General features: G+C 53.0%; 1 protein-coding gene across 1 annotated transcript; it reads left to right on the top strand.

The window, feature by feature from the left end:
- KLHL18 (kelch like family member 18) lies at nucleotides 1–20,240 on the top strand. Its single transcript, XM_066549417.1, has 10 exons — nucleotides 1–48; nucleotides 9,889–10,019; nucleotides 10,189–10,329; nucleotides 12,504–12,702; nucleotides 15,186–15,346; nucleotides 16,361–16,497; nucleotides 17,747–17,969; nucleotides 18,678–18,782; nucleotides 18,977–19,088; nucleotides 19,860–20,240. The coding sequence occupies exons 1-10, from the start codon at nucleotides 1–3 to the stop codon at nucleotides 20,238–20,240; spliced, it is 1,638 nt and encodes a 545-aa protein (XP_066405514.1).
- Nucleotides 20,241–21,335: the final 1,095 nt, after the last annotated feature.

Raw genomic sequence — 21,335 nt, 5'->3', positions numbered from 1 at the left:
ATGGGCGAGATCCGGCGGCAGGGAAAGCTCTGCGATGTTACGCTCAAGGTGCGGCCCGGCCCCCGGGGGCGGCGGGGGCGAGGGTGCACCGGAGGGGTCGGAGCGGGGCTGGGAGAGCTCGGACCCCGAGGGAACCCCGGTCACTGATGGGGATGAGGGACCCCGAACCCTCAGGGGGCTCAGAGAGCTCGAGGGACCCCCCCGGCTCCTGAGGGGGACCTGGACCCCTGAGGAGGTCACGGGTTTTGGGGAGGGGGAGGCTGAGGGGGAATCTGGGGGTCCCTGAGGGGGGCTGAGGGACCCTCACAGCCTTTGAGGGGGGCTGAGGGTCCGCAGCCTCAGAAATGGGAGCTGAGGGACCCCCCCATGCCCATTCCTGGGGGCTCAGCTTCTGGAGGGGGGACTTGAGGAACCCCCAGACCCATAAGGGAGGTCCCCAACCCTTAACAGAGGGGGCTGAGGGACTCCCACAGCCATTGAGAGGGGCTGAGGTAGCCCAGCCTCAGACAGAGGAGCTGAGGGACCCCCCCATCCCCATTCCTGGGGACTCAGCTTCTGGAGGGATCTTATTGAAGAATCCCCTGAGGAGGGATCCCACCCCTTAACAGAGGGGGCTGAGGGTCCCCAACAGGCTTTGAGGAGGGCTGAGGGTCCCCAGCCTCAGAAGGGGGAGCTGAGGGACCCCTCCGTCCCCATTCCTGGGGGATCTGAGGAACCTCAGCTTCTGGAGAGGGCACTTGAGGAACCCCCAGACCCGTGAGAGGGGACCCCAACCCTTAACAGAGGGGGCTGAGGGACCTCCCCATTCTCTTTTCCAGAGGGAAGGAGGCAGCTGGATCTCCCCCAGACCCCTCTGGTGGGGGATACAGGGAACAGGAGCAGGAGCTGAGGTCCCCCCTTCCCATGGCTTTGGCAGCAGAGACAGAGCTGAGACCCCCCCTCAAACCCCCTTATTGTGGGGTGTCAGGGGTGTTGGACCTCCCCAGCCCAGTGGGGTCTCAGAGGATCCAGGTTTAGGGACCAACTTCTGGATACCTTTCCCTAGGTTGTTATCCAGGGAATTCTCTTATGGGAGCATCCCTTCTTAGCATTCAAAGAAATTGATCCAAATTAATCAACAACAACCAATCCACAAGCGTGGTGAGCGCTCAGGATCGTGGTGAGCGCTCAGGATCGTGTCCCTGGCTCTGCTGGGGGGGCTGGCAGTGTCCCTGTGCCAGGCAAGAGCTGCTGGAATCCCTCAGGATTGCAGCCTCGCAGGAGCTGGTGGGCTGGGAGCTCCACGCAGCTCTGAGTCACTGCACAATTAACTCTGCGCTTTAATTAACCGGGGAGGTGCTGCCAGCCTACTCAGCCTCCTGAAACCCGCCGGGCTGTGGGGTGGGGAGCATTCCATGGGCACGGGAGGAGGGGCTGGGATCCTCCTTGGGAGAGCTCCTCCCTTCTGCAGGGTGATGCTGGTGACAGCCTGGGCTGGAACCTGGGGGAATTCTGTGGCAAAGCTGGTTTGGGGTGCAGAGTGTAGTGGGTTTAGGATTAAACTGGGTGTTGGTGTGGCAGGAGAAGATCCTGACCAGATCCTGGCAGTCCCACGTTTCTGGGAGACAATAGGAGGAGGTTTAGGATCCCAGTCTTATCTTGGATAAATTCCTCACCATTGTTTCTAAAATTCCTGAGAATAATTATCCATTTCTGTGAATTTTCCATAGCAAAGAGCTGTTTGAATCCTCTTTATCCCTACAGAGGTTTAAAACATATTAGGGAAGATCAAAACCATCACAGACCAGTTTGGGATGGAAGGAACCTTAAGGATCATCCAGTGCCACCCCTTGGATGGGCAGGGACACGTCCCACTGTCCCTGGCTGCTCCAAGCCCCAGCCAGCCTGGCCTGGGACACTGCCAGGGATCCAGAGCTGCTCTGGGAATTCCATCCCAGCCCCTCCCCACTCTCACAGGGAAGAATTCCTTCCCAAAATCCCCAAGACAGATTCCAGCAGCACCTGCCTCCTTGTCAGTCCTCTGTCCCTCTTGTTTCAAGCATACCAGCTTTTCCTCCTACACCCACAGCTTGGAATTCCAAGCATTTCATTCATTTCTCTTGAGTCATGCTGTGAAAATATCCCACCTTGAGCTGACTCTGCCCCTGGCCATCCCCTCTCCCAGTGCCCACGTGGTGGTTCTGGGATCGGTGCAGCCAAACCTTCCCTCCCCATTCCCAGCCCAGCCTGGCTGCTCCAGCTGCTGGGGCTCTGAGCAGGAGTTTGTCCCAGCTGGAGCTTGGAGGTGCCTTTGGATCACTCAGGCCCCCCAGACACAGCCAGCACAAACGGGCCCTGCCCTGGCTCAGGAATGTTTTCCCACTGGAAATCCAGGCTGGGTTTCCAGCAGGGACAGAATTTGGGTGATTCTCACCCAGAATAAGGAAGGAATGTGAAGGTCATGGAGCTGCTGCAGGGCTGGAGCCGGGCTGGGAGAGCTGGGAATGTTCCCCTGGAGAGGAGAAGGCTCCAGGGAGAGCTCAGAGCCCCTGGCAGGGCCTGGAGGGGCTCCAGGAGAGCTGCAGAGGGACTGGGGACAAGGGATGGAGGGACAGGACACAGGGAATGGCTCCCAGTGCCAGAGGGCAGGGATGGATGGGAGATTGGGAATTCCTGGCTGGGATGGAATTCCCAGAGCAGCTGGGGCTGCCCCTGGATCCCTGGCAGTTTCCAGGTCCAGGTTGGACACTGGGGCTGGAGCACCTGGGACAGTGGGAGGTGTCCCTGCCATGGCAGGGGTGGCACTGGATGATCCTTGAGATCCCTCCCAGCCCAGCCCATTCCAGGATTCTCAGATAAAAGCTTGGAGAAATATTCCAAGTCCATTCCAGAGGAACCTCCAGGTGGATCCTGATGCTCCCACACCACTGCAGTGAATTTATTCCCCTTTTTTCCTTCCCCTTTTTTCCACTCCTGCTACTTTTTGTCTGTCCCATCTCTAAACCAAAAAGCTTCCAAACACCCCTTTGTCCCAGAAGTTGGATCTTGATGTGCCCAATGCTCCAGCTCATGGATTTGGGAATTCTTTTGGGGGATTTCTTTTCTCTCCCTGTCTCTTTAACAGCTGCAGGTCAGGGCTGCTCCCGATGTTCCCTCAGAGCTCCCTTTGGAGCCTCTCCGAAATGTTTAATTAAATATTCATTTGCTAGGAACACACATGGATGGACTGCAGGGAGGAGGGCAGGGAGGAGACACACCTCAGGCTGTGGTTAGTCCTTTTCCTTTGGAAAAAAAAAAATCGGAATTTTGCTTAGCAAAGCCACATTTCTGCTTTCTTGTCTGCGAATCACTGGGCTGGGCATTGGTGTGGCCATGAAATAACCAAGGCAGCCCTTCTCCCCAGCTGATCCCCATCCCAGTTGTGTTCTGGGAGGGGAAGCTGTGCTTTCCTCCTCATCCAGTCCTGCTGGTGATGGAAAAGGTGATGGAGGTTCCACAGGGGCAGGGAAACACCAGGCCTGGAATAGTCATGGACAGAGCAGACATGAGGCTCTGAGCCTTTTTTTCTTCTAATTTGGTGGGGTTTGAGGCTTTGAACTCCAGCTGGGGACAAGCCAAAGGTCAGAATTCCTCTCTCAGAACTTCTCCTCCTTATTTTTAGTGGGTTTCCAGTCTTTTTCCCTTCACAGCTCCCCACTAAACACTGCAAAACCCCAAGAGAATTCTGGCTCGCGTGTTCATTCCCTGAGCTGCAGATCCTGATCTTTACCAGCACAAAAGCAATTCCTCAGTGCTGGTGTTCTTCCTGAGCATTGTTTCTGGAATTGTTTCATCCCTGCAGGATGAAAGCAGCCTGGGCAGTTTTGTTTTCTGAGATTTGGGTTCTGTCTGTGCTCCAGGCCGGGTGCGAGCGCTCTCCAGGGACACATCAGAGGCTGCTGGAATGCAGAAACCAGGGCAAGCAGATCCATCCTATTCCTTCCTTACAAATCAAGAGGGATAAATCCCTTTCCAGCTGGGGGAGAATGATCCAAGTGCCAGGCTGGCACCTCCAGCAATCCTGGCCAAACTGTGGCAAGAGGGAGGGGTTGTGCCTCCCCAAATCCTTGGAGGGCAGAGTTGATGTGAGCTCCTCTTGCTGCTGCAGCTCCTCCTGTGGATCTCAGCCACTCCAATGCCATTTTTCCATGACTAACTCCAAGACCAGTTAGAAAAGTCTCCTAAAATATAACCCAGGTCTGGCAAACTGAAACAATTCCCAGCTGTGGAGAGGGTACAATATTTGCTTTGTGTCCAATCCCAATGGCACCAACAGGTCATAGCCCTGGTGGATTCTCTCCCAGCCTGGTCCCAGGTTTTCCAGAGCAGACTGTTAACTCCAAACCACTCAAAAACTGGAGCAGTTGCACCCCTGAGAGCTGATGCAGAGGTGGAGGAGCCTCTGGAAAAGTGGAATTCCAGACAGCTCAGGCTGCCTGCCTGATCCCAGCAGGATCCTTGGAAACTCAGTGCCTGGCTGTGCTGCAGATGTTGCAGCATGTTTGGGAGATCCTCCAGGAAAGCAGGCCTGGAAAGAGAGGGAATATCTGTTTTATGGGAGAGATTGGAAGAGCAGATGATGCATTGTGCACAGGAGAGCTGCAGGTGAGGGTGTGATTCCAACCTTGGCACCCAGCAGACAGGAATTCTTTGGGATTCTGCCTGGATGTGATTCCCCCGAGCTCTGGGCTGCTGTCTACTCTCCCCTTACAGAAATATGAGGTTTTTTAGTTCCAGGATAACACAAAATTCCTTTTTGCTGTCCCTTCAGGAGCATTGAAGAGAGCAGGGCTGGAGCTGATCCCCTCAGGATGCTCCCTGTCCCTGTGGGAAGGGGAGGAACTGGAATTCCAAAAAGGAGTTGGGTTTCTCTGAGCTGGCAGGGAATTCTCTGGGAGTTTGGCTTTGTTGTACCTCCAGAGGGGATGTGTCCTCTGCTTCAAAGGAATTGGTCACAATTCTCATGGAATCCTGGAATGCTCTGGCCTGGAGGGACCTTCAGGACCATCCCATTCCCACCCCTGCCATGGCAGGGACACTTCCCACCATCCCAGCTGCTCCAAACCCCAATGTCCAGCCTGGACTGGGCACTGCCAGGGATCCAGGGGCAGCCACAGCTGCTCTGGCAATTCCATCCCAGCCAGGAATTCCCAATTCCCAATGTCCCATCCATCCCTGCCCTCTGGCACTGGGAGCCATTCAGAATTCCCTCTTTCCTGCTGCCCACACTGGGGGATCAGCCCAGGACAGGGGGGTTTCTGTCCAGGGAATGTGGAGCTCCTCATCCACCCACAGCCCCAAATCCTTCCCTTCTCATTGTCCCCCTTGTCCCCCCAGCCTGGATTTGTGTTTGGGATTGTCCTGATCCAGCTGCATCCCATTACCTATCCCTGGCAAAACAGGGAACAGGGCTGGGAGGGGTTGGACACCAGCTCTGTCCTCAGTGCCAGCATCCCACAGAAAAGGTGGATTTGGGGTTTTCTGAGACCTCTGCAGCACAAAACTCTGCGAGTTCTCAGCTCTGCAGGGTGGTGACGTCAGGAACACAAGAAATGCCTTTCTCCCACCTACACCCTTTTCCTTGGAGAAAGGCTCCTTGTGCCCTGGAATTTGTTAGCATGTGGGGCTGTGGGGGTGTCCAGGGCCAGATTCCTTTGTCACCCACTCAGAAGGGAATTCCAGGATTGCTGGGCTCAGGAGGGATGCTTGCAAAGCTCCTTCTTCTGGAAAACAGAATCCTTGGCCTTAAAAGCAAAGGACCTAAAATTATAAATTGTAAAACAGAACATCCTGGAATGGTGTTGATGCCTCAGGTGTGAGCTTTTATATTTTCAGATTCTGTGCTGCTTTAGTGTGTGGGTCTGGGCTTCACATCAGGGGATGCTGAGCTCTGTGCACAGAGCAGGGAGACAAAACAATTCCTGCTCCAGCTGGGCACCAAGGACAAATGATCCAAATCTCAGCCCCAAGAGCACAAACCCCGTGGGCTGGAGAGAGAAAAACAAGCAGGGTGGGACTGCAGGGGCTAAAGCTGGAATGGGACAATGAACTGCAAGATGCAAATGGAGCAGAACTGATCCCAGGGAGAGAGCCCGGGAGCGCTGGTGCATTTTGGGGCCATTTTGGTTCATCTTGGGTGCAGCCCTGGCTGGGCTCTTGTGCTGCCCAAGGTGCATCCATTGAGGCCTTTTAATAAATCCCTGCTTTATTCTTTAACTCTGTCCAGTCTCTGCTCTGGGTCAGCCTGCACAAGGCATCAGGAAGAGGATGAGCTCTTTCCCACTTTCCCCTTATGTGACTCCATCAGGAAAGTGCATTAAGTTACTCCTGGAAAGGGAGAGCCTTTGGCTCTGGAGGTAGGGAGCCCTTTTTGGGAAAGAAGATATGAGGATGAGCTGAATGGACTCATCCTTGGAAGGATTTTCCATATTCCACAGGAAAATCTTGTCCTTTGCCTGCAGCAGGAAATGCAGCTGTTCCTTGGGGACTCTCCATGAAGCACTGATGGAATGAACACAATGATGCTTTTAGAGCAGAGATCCCAATTTCTCCATCTCCCCAAGGGCTCTCCACCATTCCAGGAGCAAGTTCCAAAGAGAAGGAGTCCCAGCTTTTGTCTTGTCCAGCACCAGGGAGTATTTCCCAGGCTCTGGATCTCACTGCTCACAGGGACCATTCCCAGTCTGGGAGCACAGGAGGGGCAGTACTGGGTAATCCCAGACCCAAAAGATTTCGTCCCAGTGGTGATTGATCCCAGCTGTCCTTACCCCACAGGAACCCTGCAGGATGCTCTGCAAGGCCCAGCTGTGTAGGAGATCATGAGGCTGTTTGGTGGCAGCTCCTCTGGTGCAGCCCTGGAGAGGTTCTTGCTGGAACCCTTCACCCTTGGCCAGGGACTGGGCCGTGGAATCATGGAATGGTTTAGGTTGGAAAAGCCCTCCTGGATCACTGAGTCCAGCCATGACCCAGCACTGCCAAAGCCACCCCTGACCGTGTCCCCAGGTGCCACATGCACATGGAGATGTCACGTCCCACCAGGGATGGGGAGCCACCACTGCCCTGGGCTGTCCCTTCCAAGGCCTCACCCCCTTTTTCCATGAGGAAATTTTCCCAATTTCCACCCTGAGTCTCCCCTGGCCCAGCCTGAGGCCATTCCCTCTGCTCCTGTCCCTGTTCCCTGGGATAAGATCCCAAATCCCCCCGGCTGTCCCCTCCTGGCAGGAGCTGTGCAGAGCCACAAGGGCCCCCCTGATCCCCCTTTGCTCCAGGCTGAGCCCCTTCCCAGCTCCCTCAGGAGTTTTCCAGCCCCTTCTCAGCTCCATTCCCTTCCCTGGACACCCTCCAGCTCCTCAATGTCACTCTTGTCATGAGGGCCCCAGAGCTGCCACCTGGGCTCTGTAAATTGCAGTTATTTTCTGAAATAAGGGCCTTTTTCTCCTCCTTGGGTCACACTATAGGCTTGGGGTTTGAGTCAATACAACCTTGGTGTTGAAATTCCTGTTATCTTTAGTTATAAAGATAATTTTGCCTATAAATAGAAGGTCACTGTATGCATTTGAAGCAGGTGTTTCACTTTAAGAGGTGCCTGTTCAATTTTAGCACCACGTTTCATTTATTAAAAAGCTGAAATGAGATTTGGACAGTTGTGATTTTTGGCAGCTTGAGCTTAGTGGGGAAATGAAAGTCAAGTAAAATGTTGCTTTTCTTGCACACTCAGCCTGAATGGGAGCACTCATGCAAACAAACCAAAGGAACTGTTCCAGTTGGAGTGAATTCCTTACAGGATTTCAGAGATAAGAGGAGGCCTTGTTCTCTCACCTTTCAGAAACAGCAGAAGGAAAACTGGAGTGTTTCTGTGTGTTGGGATGTTTGAGACACACAGGAAGGGATTTCCCAGCAGCGGGGAGGGGTATCAATAATGGGATTTATTATTGATAAATCACTGGCTTGGGCTGGGAGAGCTGCTGAGGGAATGGGCAGGGGATGGGCTGGAAGTGCTGGAGCTGCTGGGCAGGGAGGGTTCCTGAGCCTCCAGGCTGGAATGGGGACAGGCCAAGCAGCAAAATTGTGCCCTTGGTCACCCAGGCTGTGGCTGCTCCTGTGTTGTGGGAATCTGAAAGATAGAAATCCTCACAAACACAAAAGTACAGCCTTAGAAGAAGCCTAAATTGATGTGAAAACAAGGTACACAGACACTGGACAGAGAAATCATAAACTTATGTTTCTATAAGTTATATATAACTGTCTATAAGTTGTGTTTCTATAAGTTATATATATATCTATAACTTTCTATAAGCTATGTTTCTATAAGTTATATATATCTACACCTTTCTATAAGTTGTGTTTCTCTAAGTTATATATATATCTATAATTTTCTATAAGTAAGAATATACCTTAAATAAGTAATAAACTCTTAGATAAGGTGATGAAGGGTTTTATAATATAATAATGCAGTAATGTGATTATATAGAATAAGAGTTTAGATATTATTATAGAAACATATGTGTGTACATGTAATCAGACCTTATTAGACAAAAGTATCCACATTATAGTAGAAAAAATAAAGGTAATAAGAAAACAGGTAATAAAAAGGTAAAAAAAAATAAAGGTAATTAAAAAACCAAAACATACTCTATAACAACTGTCCATTGGATTAGAAAGTTATATACTGTCTTACAACAAAGAATTTATTACTATCTTAGACTATGGCTGACTACTTACTATCTTATAAATCTCATCACCTTTGAGACTGATGTTATCTAAACAATAAATCATTCTTAATCTAACCATAATCCCATCCCTTCCATGAATACAACAACACCTACACTGTGCCAGCCCTTCCCACTGGGAATTCCCAAACCCAGAGCTCAGCAGTGTCCTGAGGGATTTCCCTGTCCTGAGCAGCACCTGGGCACACAGAGAGTCCTCACCTGGCAGGGAGGGAGGGAATGGAAACCCCAGGGATGTGGGCAGGGGCTGTCAGCTCCCAGGTTCTGGAATCACTTCCCTTTGTGGCCTTGCCTTATGAAATTTGCTGTCTTTTTGTGTTTCTAAAGCTCTGGCCAGGCTGGAGTTTGTGCTCTCTGTGTGAAGTCAGGGTGGGAAGCTGCTCTGCCAACATTCCTTCCTCTCCAGGGCCTGGAGCTCCATCCCCTCGTGGGATGCTGCATGTTGGAATCCAAAATGCTGGGAGCTCTCAGAGCCTTGGGGCTGTAAGCCAAAGCTTAGAATGAAACCCAGGATTTGATCGGAGACCTTGGAAAAGGCTTCCCAACTGAGGTGCTAGAAACTAGAATGTGGATTTGTAGTTTAAAGCAGAGACGTGTTAAGCTAAGAAGAGGAAAGTTTAGAGTTTTAGAATTCAAGATACAAAAATAAAAGCAGTTACAGAGGTAAACAAGGAGTTTAGAATGCAGTACTGTAAGTTTGTGTGCCATAACATGATTGGCTAAGAAAGCTTACACTGTAGCATAAGACAAAAGATTTAAGGATATAATATTAATATTTAGGATATAGTTCAGGATGTAATATTTAAGGACAAAATATTTAAGGTCAAAAACATAAATACCATGTTTAGGTCACCTGGCCACCTGGCCATGTTGGCAGTGATCTATTGGTCAATAAATCCTTAAAAGATCTTTAAGTAAGGGTCCTGTGACCTTGTGAGCCGTGCAGTGAAGGTGTGAGCTGAGCTCACCCTTCCTGCCTGTGTGGAAGATAAGAAAATAAATCACATCATCAAAAACAGCTCAGAGGTCCTGTCTCAGATTCCTTCCAGAGCTGCCCACAGGTGAATTGTCCCAGCTGCAGGGAGTCCCTGGAGCAGTGGCTGGTGCTGATCCCTTCTCCTCCCTGCTCTCCCTGCTGTAGGTGGGGGACCACAAGTTCAGCGCTCACCGGATCGTGCTGGCCGCGTCCATCCCCTACTTCCACGCCATGTTCACCAACGACATGATGGAGTGCAAGCAGGACGAGATTGTCATGCAGGGCATGGATCCCAGGTAAAACTCCCAGGGGGAGTCCCAGGGACCACGGCTGCCCTGCCTCGCTGTGTGTGCAAGGCTCAAAGCCTGTTCCCATGTGAGTGGTCCCACAGAGCATCCTGCTGTTGGCAGAGTGCTGTCCCAGCTGGAGTTCAGTGCATTTCCTGCCCTTTCTCCTTGTTTTCAGTGCTCTGGAGGCTCTGATCAACTTTGCCTACAATGGTCACCTGGCCATAGACCAGCAGAATGTGCAGTCTCTGCTCATGGGGGCGAGTTTCCTGCAGCTGCAGAACATCAAGGACGCTTGTTGCACCTTCCTCAGGGAGAGGTGAGTGGGGCTGGGGGGATCCTGGGGGGATTCCAGCAGCAAGGTTCTGTCACCTGTGTCCAGCTTGGGAGGAGCAGGATGTGTCCTTCTAGAGGGATGAGGAGTGTGCATCCCAAAACTTGGCATCCATACAGTTATGGAACACAAAATGGGTTGGGAGGGATCTTAAAGCCCATCCCAATCCCCCCCTGCAGGGCAGGGACACCTCCCACTGTCCCAGGCTGCTCCAAGCCCCAATGTCCAACCTGGCCTTGGACACTTCAGGGACCCAGGGGCAGCCACAGCTGCTCTGGGAATTCCAGGTCCTCCCCACTCTCCCAGCCAGGAATTCCTCATTCCCAATCTCCCATCCCTCTGGCAGTGAGAAGCCATGCCCTCTTCTCCTTCTCCATTCTCATTCCCTTCAGAATAACCTATCACTCCTTTTTGGGCACACAGTAAAAGACCTTGGCCAGCCACAGAAATCAAAACTCAGAGCAAAACTGAGGAGACATTTCCCTTTTTGAGAGCCCATAGTGGCAGGAATTGCCCTTCCTGCTGCTGGGTGTGCTAAAGGGGAGGAACACAGTGCCTCAGCCCAGGAGCTGGACAGGAAACTGTGCCACAGCCCTAAACTGGTCCCAGGTTTTTCAATTTCCTCACTGGTGTTTGGCTGTGAGGCTGTTCCAGCAGCAGGGTGTGGAAATGGAAAGCTGGGATACTCTTTGTCCACATTCCACATGGATTCTCAGCCCTGCCAGGGAGTCTGACGTGTTCACTTTTCCCAGCTTGGCTTCTCTGCAGCTGCTCAGGGCATTCTGTGGTGTGATGTTAAACACACCCACCAAATACAGGGATTGGCCACCAAAATGCTCCCACATCCACCAGGAGCAGCCAGGAGCAGCAGTCCTAAGTGAAGTCCTGGCTTTGAGTGCACAGCTGCCAGTTTGGTTAATAACCAAAACTTAGTGGGTTCTGGCCACCCTGGAGAGCTGGGACGTGGACACTGAGCTCTCCTTCTTAAGTGGAATTGAGAATTTGGATATTTTTAGGCAGCTGTGTTGTAACCAAGCCCTCAGAGTCACCCTCATGTGACAGTTCCCCACCCATCAGCACAAGGACCTGAAGCTGCTGCAGAGATCCTGAGCTGGCCCCAGAGCTGCTCCAGGGCTGGAGCCAGGCTGGGAGAGCTGGGAATGCTCCTCTGGAGAGGAGAAGCTCCAGGGAGAGCTCAGAGCCCCTGGCAGGGCCTGGAGGGGCTCCAGGAGAGCTGGGGAGGGACTGGGGACAAGGCATGGAGGGACAGGACACAGGGAATGGCTCCCAGTGCCAGAGGGCAGGGATGGATGGGAGATTGGGAATTGGGAATTCCTGGCTGGGAGGGTGGGGAGGAACTGGCACAGGGTGCCCAAGGAAGCTGTGGATGCTCCCAGAGCCACCTGGATCTATCCAATGCCTCTTTGGCAGGGACAAGGGGACATTTGTGTTTCCATCCTCTGGCTCTGGCTTGGATTCACCTGGAGCTCCCTGTGCAGGAGCTCCTGGGTGAGAGGACACTTGTGACCATGTTCACAGGGTCTTAGGATGAGGGAAGAGACGAGGATCTGACTCCATGTTTCAGAAGGCTGATTTATTATTTTATGATCTATATTATATTGAAACTATACTAAAAGAATAGAAGAAAGGATTTCATCAGAAGGATAGCAAGGAATAGAAAAAGAAGGAATGATAACAAAGGCTTGTGTCTCAGACAGAGAGTCTGAGCCAGCTGGGCTGTGATTGGCCCTTAATTAGAAACAACCACATGAGCCCAATCACAGATCCACCTGTTGCATTCCACAGCAGATAACCATTGGTTACATTTTGTTCCTGAGGCCTCTCAGCTTCTCAGGAGAAAAAATCCTAGGGAAAGGATTTTTCATAAAATGTGTCTGTGACAGACACTGGAGAGGACAGGACACATCTTCCACTGCACTGTGTGTCCTCCTGTGCTTCCCAGAATCCTGGAATGGTTTGGGTTGGAAGGGACCTGAAATCCCATCCCATTCCACCCCTGCCATGGCAGGGACACCTCCCACAGTCCCAGGCTGCTCCAAGCCCCAGTGTCCAACCTTGGGCACTCCCAGGGATCCAGGAGCAGCCATCTTCTCCCCCGTTATCCTGACATTCCTGTTCTCTCCTGCTCCCCTTTCCAGGCTTCACCCCAAGAACTGCCTGGGTGTGCGGCAGTTTGCAGAGACCATGATGTGCACGGTGCTCTACGACGCTGCCAACAGCTTCATCCACCAGCACTTCGTGGAGGTCTCCATGTCCGAGGAGTTCCTGGCCCTGCCCTTCGAGGATGTCCTGGAGCTCGTTTCCAGGGATGAGCTCAACGTGAAGTCTGAAGAGCAGGTGGGTACCTGGAGTGGGGCTTGGCCAAGGAAGGTTTGACCTTGAGGGGTTTCTTGCTGCTTGGGAGTGGAATGGGAATGGGAATTGTTCTGTGCCTGGGCTGAGTGAAGCTGAGATGTCCTGGCACAGTGGGGACACTCAGAGGTGCTGGACAGAGCTGTGATGGTTTCCTGTGCCTGGTCCTAAAGAAACAGAAGGCAGGGCTTTTTTAGGATCACAGAATCACAGAGCTTGGAAAAGCCCTCAGAGGGCATCGAGTCCAACACCTCCACCAGCACTGCCAAGGCCACCACTGACCATGTCCCCAAGTGCCACATCCACATGGCTTTCAAATCCCTGCAGGGATAGGGACTCCACCATGCCCTGGGCAGTTGTGCCACATCTGGACAGCTCTTCCCATGAAGGAATTTTTGCAAATTCCCACCTAAATCTCTGCTGGGACAACATGAGGCTGTTTCCTCTCCTCCTGTCCCTTGTCCCCAGGGAGAACAGCTGGAATCCCACCTGGCTGCACCCTCCTGTCAGGGAGTTTGTGGGAGTGGAGTTTGTGGGAGTGAGAGGAGTTTAGGGTGTTCCCACAGCCTTGAGAATCCATCAGTGTGGGCTGACAGTGAGCAGGGAAAACAGAGCCTGTCCTTGAGCCTGGAAATGTGTCCTGCTGTTCCTGAGGAGGTGACAAAGGCAGAGCACACCTCCAGCTTCTCCTTGTAGGGTAAAAATGTGCTTCTTTAATCAGGCTAAGAGAGGGAGGGGAACCTGCCCCACATTCCAGTCACATTCCTGTGTCATACCAAGAATTCCTCACTCTGTTTTTCCCAAAGCAGGTAGGATCCAAAGAGTCCATCCCGGGGACATTTCCCCTTGCCCTGGCAACTGCCAGCCCCACCCTTCAGAAATTCCAGTAGCACCCTGCAGAGTGGAAGAAAGTTGGTTTGGGGTTTTTAATCCCTGTGGTGCTGTTGGAGAAGCATTTTTGCACTGGAAAGTTTGGGAATTGTTTTGGGAGAAACTCCAGATGCCACTATGCAAGAAAGAGTTGATGATTTGTTCTGGTCAGTCATAAAGGCTGCAATAACTTTAATGGGGAGTCCTGTGAACCCAGGAATGTGGATCCCAAATTAAACTGGGACCAGGGCACCAGGATCCTTCTGTAGCTGGAGTCATCCAGTGGGGCTTCAGAGAGGGGCTTCACTGTCCCCTCCAGTGTCTGGGATGGAGCCTAAAGGGGCCAGCTCAGCTCCAGGTGTCTCCAGTGCAGTCATCCAGAGATGGATCCCTGTCATCAAACCTGTCTCCTGGTTTCTCATGGAGCAGCACCATTCCCAGTTTGCAGATTTCTGACACTAAATAAACACAATTTTGTGTTCTGTGCCACCTCCTCTGCCAAAATCCTCCTTGCAGCTCCCTCATCTCCCTGCAAACTTCTGTGCTGAATGTCCCATCCCACGGGACAGGAGATCAGGATTGTCAGAGGCAGGGAAAGAAACATGCATGGAGCCAGGCTGGGAGAGCTGGGAATGTTCCCTTGGAGAGGAGAAGGCTCCAGGGAGAGCTCAGAGCCCCTGGCAGGGCCTGGAGGGGCTCCAGGAGAGCTGGAGAGGGACTGGGGACAAGGGATGGAGAGACAGGACACAGGGAATGGCTCCCAGTGCCAGAGGGCAGGGATGGATGGGAGATTGGGAATTGGGAATTCCTGGCTGGGATGGAATTGCCAGAGCAGCTGTGGCTGCCCCTGGATCCCTGGAAGTCTCCAGAGCCAGGTTAAACAGGGCTTAGAGCAGCCTGGGATAGTGGAAGGTGTCCCTGCCCATGGCAAGGGTGGCACTGGATGATCCTTGAGATTCCTTCCAACCGAAACCATTCCAAGATTTCATGTCATTTCATTCCCATCTGTGAGAATTGAATTTGTAGAGAATTTTTAAAGTTTGACAGAAGGTTCACATTGTATATATTTATATGTAAACATGGAGACAAAAAAAAATGTTAACGTAGAAATGCCATGGGATAGGATAGATATTGTTGAGAGAGAAATGGAACTAGAAGCAAGTTTTAAAGAAATGTTAACTTAGAAGTGCCATGGAATAGGTTAGATATTGTTGAGAGAGAAATGGAACTAGAAGCAAGTTTTAAAGGATAGTTTTGTAAAAAAGACTGGATATTTTGGAGAAGTAGAACTATGAAAGATGTAGGACTCACAGGGGGTAGTTTTAGATTATTAGCTTTAAAGTATTTCTAGTATAGTGTGGTAAAAGTTGATAAGCTAAGACACACTTATAATGTATTGTAATTAGGAAATAGTTGGGTTTTGATTGTAATAACATGAATTATAACATCTGTATTGTCTCATTCTTCACATGAGACTAAAAATGGAATAAAAGTTTTTAAAACACCTCTCAGTTGTCCCACCTCTGGGTCAGAAAATCCAACACCCATCCACTTGCACCACCCCCAGACTGCACCTTGGCCCTGCTGTCTCCTGGCAGGTGTTTGAAGCTGCCCTGGCGTGGATCAGGTACGAGAGGGAGCAGAGGGAGCCCTTCCTGCCCGAGCTGCTGTCCCGGATCCGGCTGCCGCTGTGCCGGCCGCAGTTCCTCAGCGACCGCGTGCAGCAGGACGACCTGGTGCGCTGCTGCCACAAGTGCAGGTGAGCCTGGGGCCAGCAGGCTGCCACAGTCACATCCTGCAGCCTCTGGGGGAGAGTCAGGGGGTAGGACAGTGGGCATGGACAGAGACCAGAGATCTCTGCAGCCAGGTCGTGGAACTTGGGGTTTATTGCAAAGGGCCTGGGTGCAGGGGCCTTTTGGGATTTGGAGTTTATTGCAAAGGGCCTGGGTGCAGGGGCCTTTTGGGATTTGGGGTTTATTGCAAAGGGCCGGGGTGCAGGGGCCTTTTGGGATTTGGGGTTTATTGCAAAGGGCCTGGGTGCAGGGGCCTTTTGGGATTTGGGGTTTATTGCAAAGGGCCGGGGTGCAGGGGCCTTTTGGGATTTGGGGTTTATTGCAAAGGGCCGGGGTGCAGGGGCCTTTTGGGATTTGGGGTTTATTGCCAAGGGCCGGGGTGCAGGGCCCTGCTGGGAGCTGCCAGCCACAGCTCAGAGCAGGCACAAGAGAAGAGAGGGGGAGAGAGGATGAGAGGGTGAGAGAGTATGAGGGTAAGAGCGTAAGGGAGTAAAAAAAGTAAGAGAGTGAGGTTCCCATTACAATACAATAAATCTTCTTCTGTGTTGAATATTCTAATTCTCACTAACCAATCTAGTACAAATACAAATCCTATAGCATTTACATACAGCCTATAAGAATCACTACATTACCATCCTGTGTTACATTTTAAACCATAAAAACTCCTCTTTAGGTCCCTTCTGCCAAGCTGGCAGGGTCTGCTCTGACCCTTGGAGCTGTCTGCAGGCAGAGGGTGTTGTTTGATCAAAAGGGGATTGCCTTCAGTCCAACCACACCATTGTTTTCCAGTTGTTCAGCAACTGAGGGATCTCAAAGCTTGCTTTCATTTCAATCTCACTTACAGTTTCCATATTCTCAAAATCTTTTGCCGGGCAATATATAAATCATATTGATAAGGCCTTCCTGTTTCATCTTCCCCAACAAGTCTCAGTCTCCAGCCAGTCAGATCTCCTCTCTAACACTGCACCACTGGGTTTCAGGGATCTGGTGGATGAAGCCAAGGATTACCACCTGATGCCCGAGCGCCGGCCGCACCTGCCGGCGTTCAAGACGCGGCCGCGGTGCTGCACGTCCATCGCGGGGCTGATCTACGCCGTGGGGGGACTCAACTCAGCAGGTACCTTGCAGTGGAAAGACCACCAGGGGCTGGGTGGGATGATGATGGGATGCTGGAATTCCCTCCTGTGGAAGCATGGTGCAGTTTTTCCTCCTCCATGCAGCACTTTGACCCTTCCAGTGACACCCTCGGGGTGGTTGTGTCTGTAGTTTAACATCTTCCATTCTGAAATCCTGTCCAAGTGAGGCTTATTTAGGACATATTCCTAAAGACTTTGATATGCCTGGAGCCCCAAGCAGAACTTGCAGGGATCTCCACAATGTCGTTGGGGTTGTGGGATCACTACACTTTGACATGAGCCTCACCATGGCATAAAAAGGGAACAGAAAGTGACCAAGGAGAAACCTTCTACAGAGGAGCTGCACTCCCCGGAAGCAGCGACACCACAGATGGGACTTGCAGGTCTCTGCTGCCCCTTGGAGGACAGTGGAGGTGCCACTTCCACAGAGGGAACTTGTCCAGGCTCCTCGTGCAGAGCACGGCAGGGCTTGGAAACGTTCCCCGATCTTTTTGAGTGTGGGAACAACGGGGATTGTTCAGAGTGGCATCTCTGGGGGTGAGCAGGGATATGTGGCTGGGAAATGCCTCTGTGGGAGCAGGAGGGCTGGAATAGGGTCTGAGAGCCCAGGATAGGAAGAGAATCCCAGAATGGTCTGGATTGGAAGGGATCTTAAGGATCATCCTGTCACCCTGGTATTTTAAGTTTTTCTAAGCCTTCTGATGTGTACATTCTTGTAATGAACTTCCTCACGCACTTTATGTAAATAACTTACTGGTTTGCATTCTTTTATGGAGGAGGAGAAATTTGATGGACTGTTGGTTTGTCCAGTATCATTGGAGAGGTGGCAGTGTCACCTTCCAATCCACTGTCACTTTTGGAAATCTGGGAATGTTAGAGTCAGAAATTAAACACCCTCTTTTTTGCCTTGGAGAGCTGCATGTCCACATCATTTTATTTCATGTCCTATAGTGACCATCATCCCATTCCACTCCCTGCCATGGCAGGGACACCTTCCACTGTCCCAGGCTGCTCCAAACCCTGTCCAACCTGGCCTTGGGCACTTCCAGGTAGCCAGGTGCAGCACTCTGCATTTGGCCTTGTTGAATCTTTCCCCAGATATTTTCCCAAAGAAAAGCCGGCAATTTCCCCGTGCCAACCCCATCTTTACGCACCCCTCTACCCCTCCTCGCCATCCTAGGGCTTCATCAGGTCTCCCTCTTTTAATTTGAGTAGCAAATTTCTATGCAGGCGACTCCCTGAACGTGGTGGAGGTGTTTGACCCCATTGCCAACCGCTGGGAGCGGTGCCAGCCCATGGGCACGGCGCGCAGCCGCGTCGGCGTGGCCGTGCTCAACGGGCTCCTCTACGCCATCGGCGGCTACGACGGCCAGCTCAGGCTCAGCACCGTGGAGGTCTACAACCCTGACACCGACTCCTGGTCCAAAGTGGAAAGCATGAACAGTAAGAGGAGGTATGGGCAGCTCAGAGGGAGGAGACGTCTGGAAAAGCTGGGGGAAACGAGGTTGGAGGGAGAGCGGCTCTTGAAACGCAAGGAGAAATGATTTTGGAGGAAGAGTGTGGTGGCAGGTGGTGGGCGCCCAGCGGGATGTGTGTGTGTAGGGGAAAAAATGGGAAAGGAGGAGTGGGGCAGTGTGGAGGCAGCTGGGATTTCCTTGGTTAGTTGCTGGTGCAGCCGGGTGGGGGCCGGGCTCTGCTCCCAGGGAACAGGGACAGGACAAGGCTTCAAGCTGTGCCAGGAGAGTTCAGGTTGGATACAGGGAAAATTCCTCCTGGAAGGGGTTGTCCAGCCCTGGCCCAGGCTGTCCAGGGCAGAGGGTGTACATGCTCCTCACCAGGTTTCTCTGGAGCTCCCTCAGCCACTCCTGGTGCTCCAGCCCCTTCCCCAGCTCCATTCCCTTCTCTGGACACACTCCAGCCCCGCAGTGTATTTTTCTCTTGAGAGGCGCCCAAATCCACACTCAGGATTTGAGGTGCTCCTGCCGTGAGCACCTTTCTCCTTTGTGAGCTCAGAGTTGAAGTGGGACTGAGCAGTTTGGAGGTGAATTCAGGGAAAAGGCAGTTTGGTGGGATGCCACAGGCAGACTGTGTGGGGTCACAGCGTTGGGGACAGGGTGACAGCACCTCCAGGCACCTCAGAGGGTCCTGCTGTTCCTTGCAGTGCCATGGGAACGGTGGTGCTGGATGGGCAGATCTACGTGTGTGGTGGCTACGATGGAAACTCATCCCTCAACTCGGTGGAGTCCTACTCTCCAGAAACAAACAAGTAAGAGCCCTTGGTGTCCCAGAGCTTTTCCAGAAGGTTCCTCTCCAGCATTCCACGTCCTGGCACCGCTGGGCGTCAGGGCTATGAGAATGGCTTGAATAAGGAGTGGGCAAAGGAGAGGTGGTAGAATCCAGCGCTAGGAAAGCTTGGAACGATCTGTGGGAGTCCTGCTGACCTGTCCCCTCTCCCCCCAGGTGGACAGCAGTGACCCCCATGAGCTCCAACCGCAGCGCTGCCGGTGTCACCGTGTTCGAGGGCCGGATCTACGTGTCCGGAGGGCACGACGGGCTCCAGATCTTCAACAGTGTAAGGCCCTGGCCAGGGCTCAGCCCCTGCACCTGAGCACAAGGCTGGAGGGCTCTGTGTCCCATCCCTGGGCATCCAAACAGCCCCCAGTGGTTGTGCCACCAAATTGTGTCACTTCCACGCATAACAGAAAAACCTGAGGGGGAACAGAAGTGGCTCATTCATCCCCTTGGGGCCATGGAGATGTTCTGAGGGCTGGAGCCCCTTGGACATGGAGACAGGCTGAGAGAGAAGAGAAGGCTCCAGAGAGCCTCTTCCAGGGCCTAAAGGGGCTCCAGGAGAGCTGGAAAGTGACTGGGGACAAGGCATGGAGGGACAGGATACAGGGAACGGCTTTGAGCTGAAGGAGAGGAGATTTAGGTGGGATATTGGGATGTAGTTCCTGGCCATGAGAGTGGGCAGGCCCTGGCACAGAGTGGATCCCTGGAAGTGTCCCAGGCCAGGCTGGACAGGGCTTGGAGCAGCCTGGGACAGTGGGAGGTGTCCCTGCCCACAGCAGGGGTGGCACTGGATGAGCTTTAAGGTCCCTTCCAACCCAAACCCTTCAGGCACCATCCCATAACAGCCAAACTTTTAACTGAAAGCAGTTCAGTCCTTTCAGCTCCCTCAGCCACTCCTCCTGCTCCAGACCCTTCCCCGATTTACCACAAGAAACCCCAAACTGCCCCAGGTTTGGAGGTGCCCCAGCACCGCAGGGGATGCCCCAGGGCGATTCCCAAGCAGAGCAGCAGCAGCAGCAGCATCCCTGACCGTGCTCGTTCCCCCTGGCAGGTGGAGTACTACAACCCGCACACATCCAGCTGGCACTCGGTGGCGCCCATGCTGAACAAGCGCTGCCGGCACGGCGCGGCCGCCCTGGGCAGCCGCATGTTCGTCTGCGGCGGCTACGACGGCTCCGGCTTCCTGAGCGCCGCCGAGCTCTACAGCTCCGACCAGTGGTACCTGATGGTGCCCATGAACAGCCGCCGCAGCCGCGTCTCCCTGGTGGCCAACTGCGGCCGGCTCTACGCCGTGGGCGGCTACGACGGACAGTCCAACCTCAGCTCGGTGGAGATGTACGACCCCGAGAGCGACCGCTGGACGTTCATGGCGCCCATGGTGTGCCACGAGGGCGGCGTGGGCGTGGGCTGCGTGCCGCTCCTCACCATCTGACACCACCGGGGGGTTTGGGTTTGGGTTTGGGGTTTGGGGTTTGGGGGGCATCTCGTCTGCAGCGAGCGTGCCAGGATTTCCAGGTGCTCGATCCGGACACAAACTTGACTTGAGAGTAATCCCCACCTGTAAGTTTTTGGGCTGAAGGTCCTGAAGGGTCAGATGTGGCGAGCAAAGACCCCTTGGCCTTGTCCAGAGCCAAGGCCGAGCGGATCCGTCCACCCATCGTCCGTTTTCCTGCGGTTGCACCTTTGGGAAGTGCCGTTGCGGGCTGGAGGAGGGGGCCAGGCTTCATTATGACATAAAAACAGACACTTGGAGGACTTGGAAAACCCATCTGCACCTTCTGGGAGCAGCAAAACCACCTGAGCCCTCCCAGGGGCACCAGCAGCGATTTGGGGGGTCCTGGTTGCACAAGGGGTCTCCAAACAGGACAAACACAGTGCTGTCACTTCCAGGAGCTTCTTACACAAGACACCCCCAGTTTCTCGTGCTTTCCTCAGCTTGATGTGGAAAATTTCTCCACAAAAGCCACAGGATGGAGAAACCAGGAAGAGGAAAAGTTCGGTTAAACCAGGATTGTTTGGGCAAGCTCTGGAGAAGGATGGATGGAAACGACTCCAGGCAACAGCCTGAGGGTTTCAAAATGGAAAATAGATTATCAGGATGTCCTTTAAATTAAATATCAAGGTATTTTCCAAGCCTAAGAGGCAGCTGGAACAGAAAGGCTGGGATATTTTAGGAGAGGCAAGGAAAATACTTTGTGCGTTTGTCGTGCTCTGCTAGGAAAGCTCTTTGCCATGGGTTTTGTGCCAGGAAACTTTGGAATGCTGGCAGAGCCAAAGAGCTGCCTGGCAGCATCTTCCCTGCAGCATCAGCCCTTCAGCCCCTGCCCTGCATGGTCCATGATCCCTCTGGAGCTCTCCGTGCCCGGCTCTCCCCGTGCCACCCTGGGCACAGCCATACCTCCTCCGGGCAGGCAGGGCCAGGCAGCTGCCAGGGACTTGGGATCTCCCCCTGTGCCCAGCCCCATCCCGGTGTTCCAGGGGCTGGGAGGAGCTGGATGTGCCCCCCAGCCCCGCTCCTGGTCTCTGC

Source organism: Molothrus aeneus, chromosome 1 (assembly GCF_037042795.1).
Source record: "Molothrus aeneus isolate 106 chromosome 1, BPBGC_Maene_1.0, whole genome shotgun sequence".
NCBI lineage: Eukaryota > Metazoa > Chordata > Aves > Passeriformes > Icteridae > Molothrus > Molothrus aeneus.
This window is presented reverse-complemented; position numbering and strand designations above follow the sequence as displayed.

What these genes read in the sequence shown, in the direction of transcription:
- KLHL18 (XM_066549417.1), top strand. Translation starts at nt 1, where the DNA reads ATGGGCGAGATCCGGCGGCAGGGAAAGCTCTGCGATGTTACGCTCAAG. An exon ending in ATGCAGGGCATGGATCCCAG is followed by an intron (nt 10,020 to 10,188) that starts GTAAAACTCCCA and finishes CCTTGTTTTCAG; the next exon opens with TGCTCTGGAGGCTCTGATCA. An exon ending in TGCACCTTCCTCAGGGAGAG is followed by an intron (nt 10,330 to 12,503) that starts GTGAGTGGGGCT and finishes TCCCCTTTCCAG; the next exon opens with GCTTCACCCCAAGAACTGCC.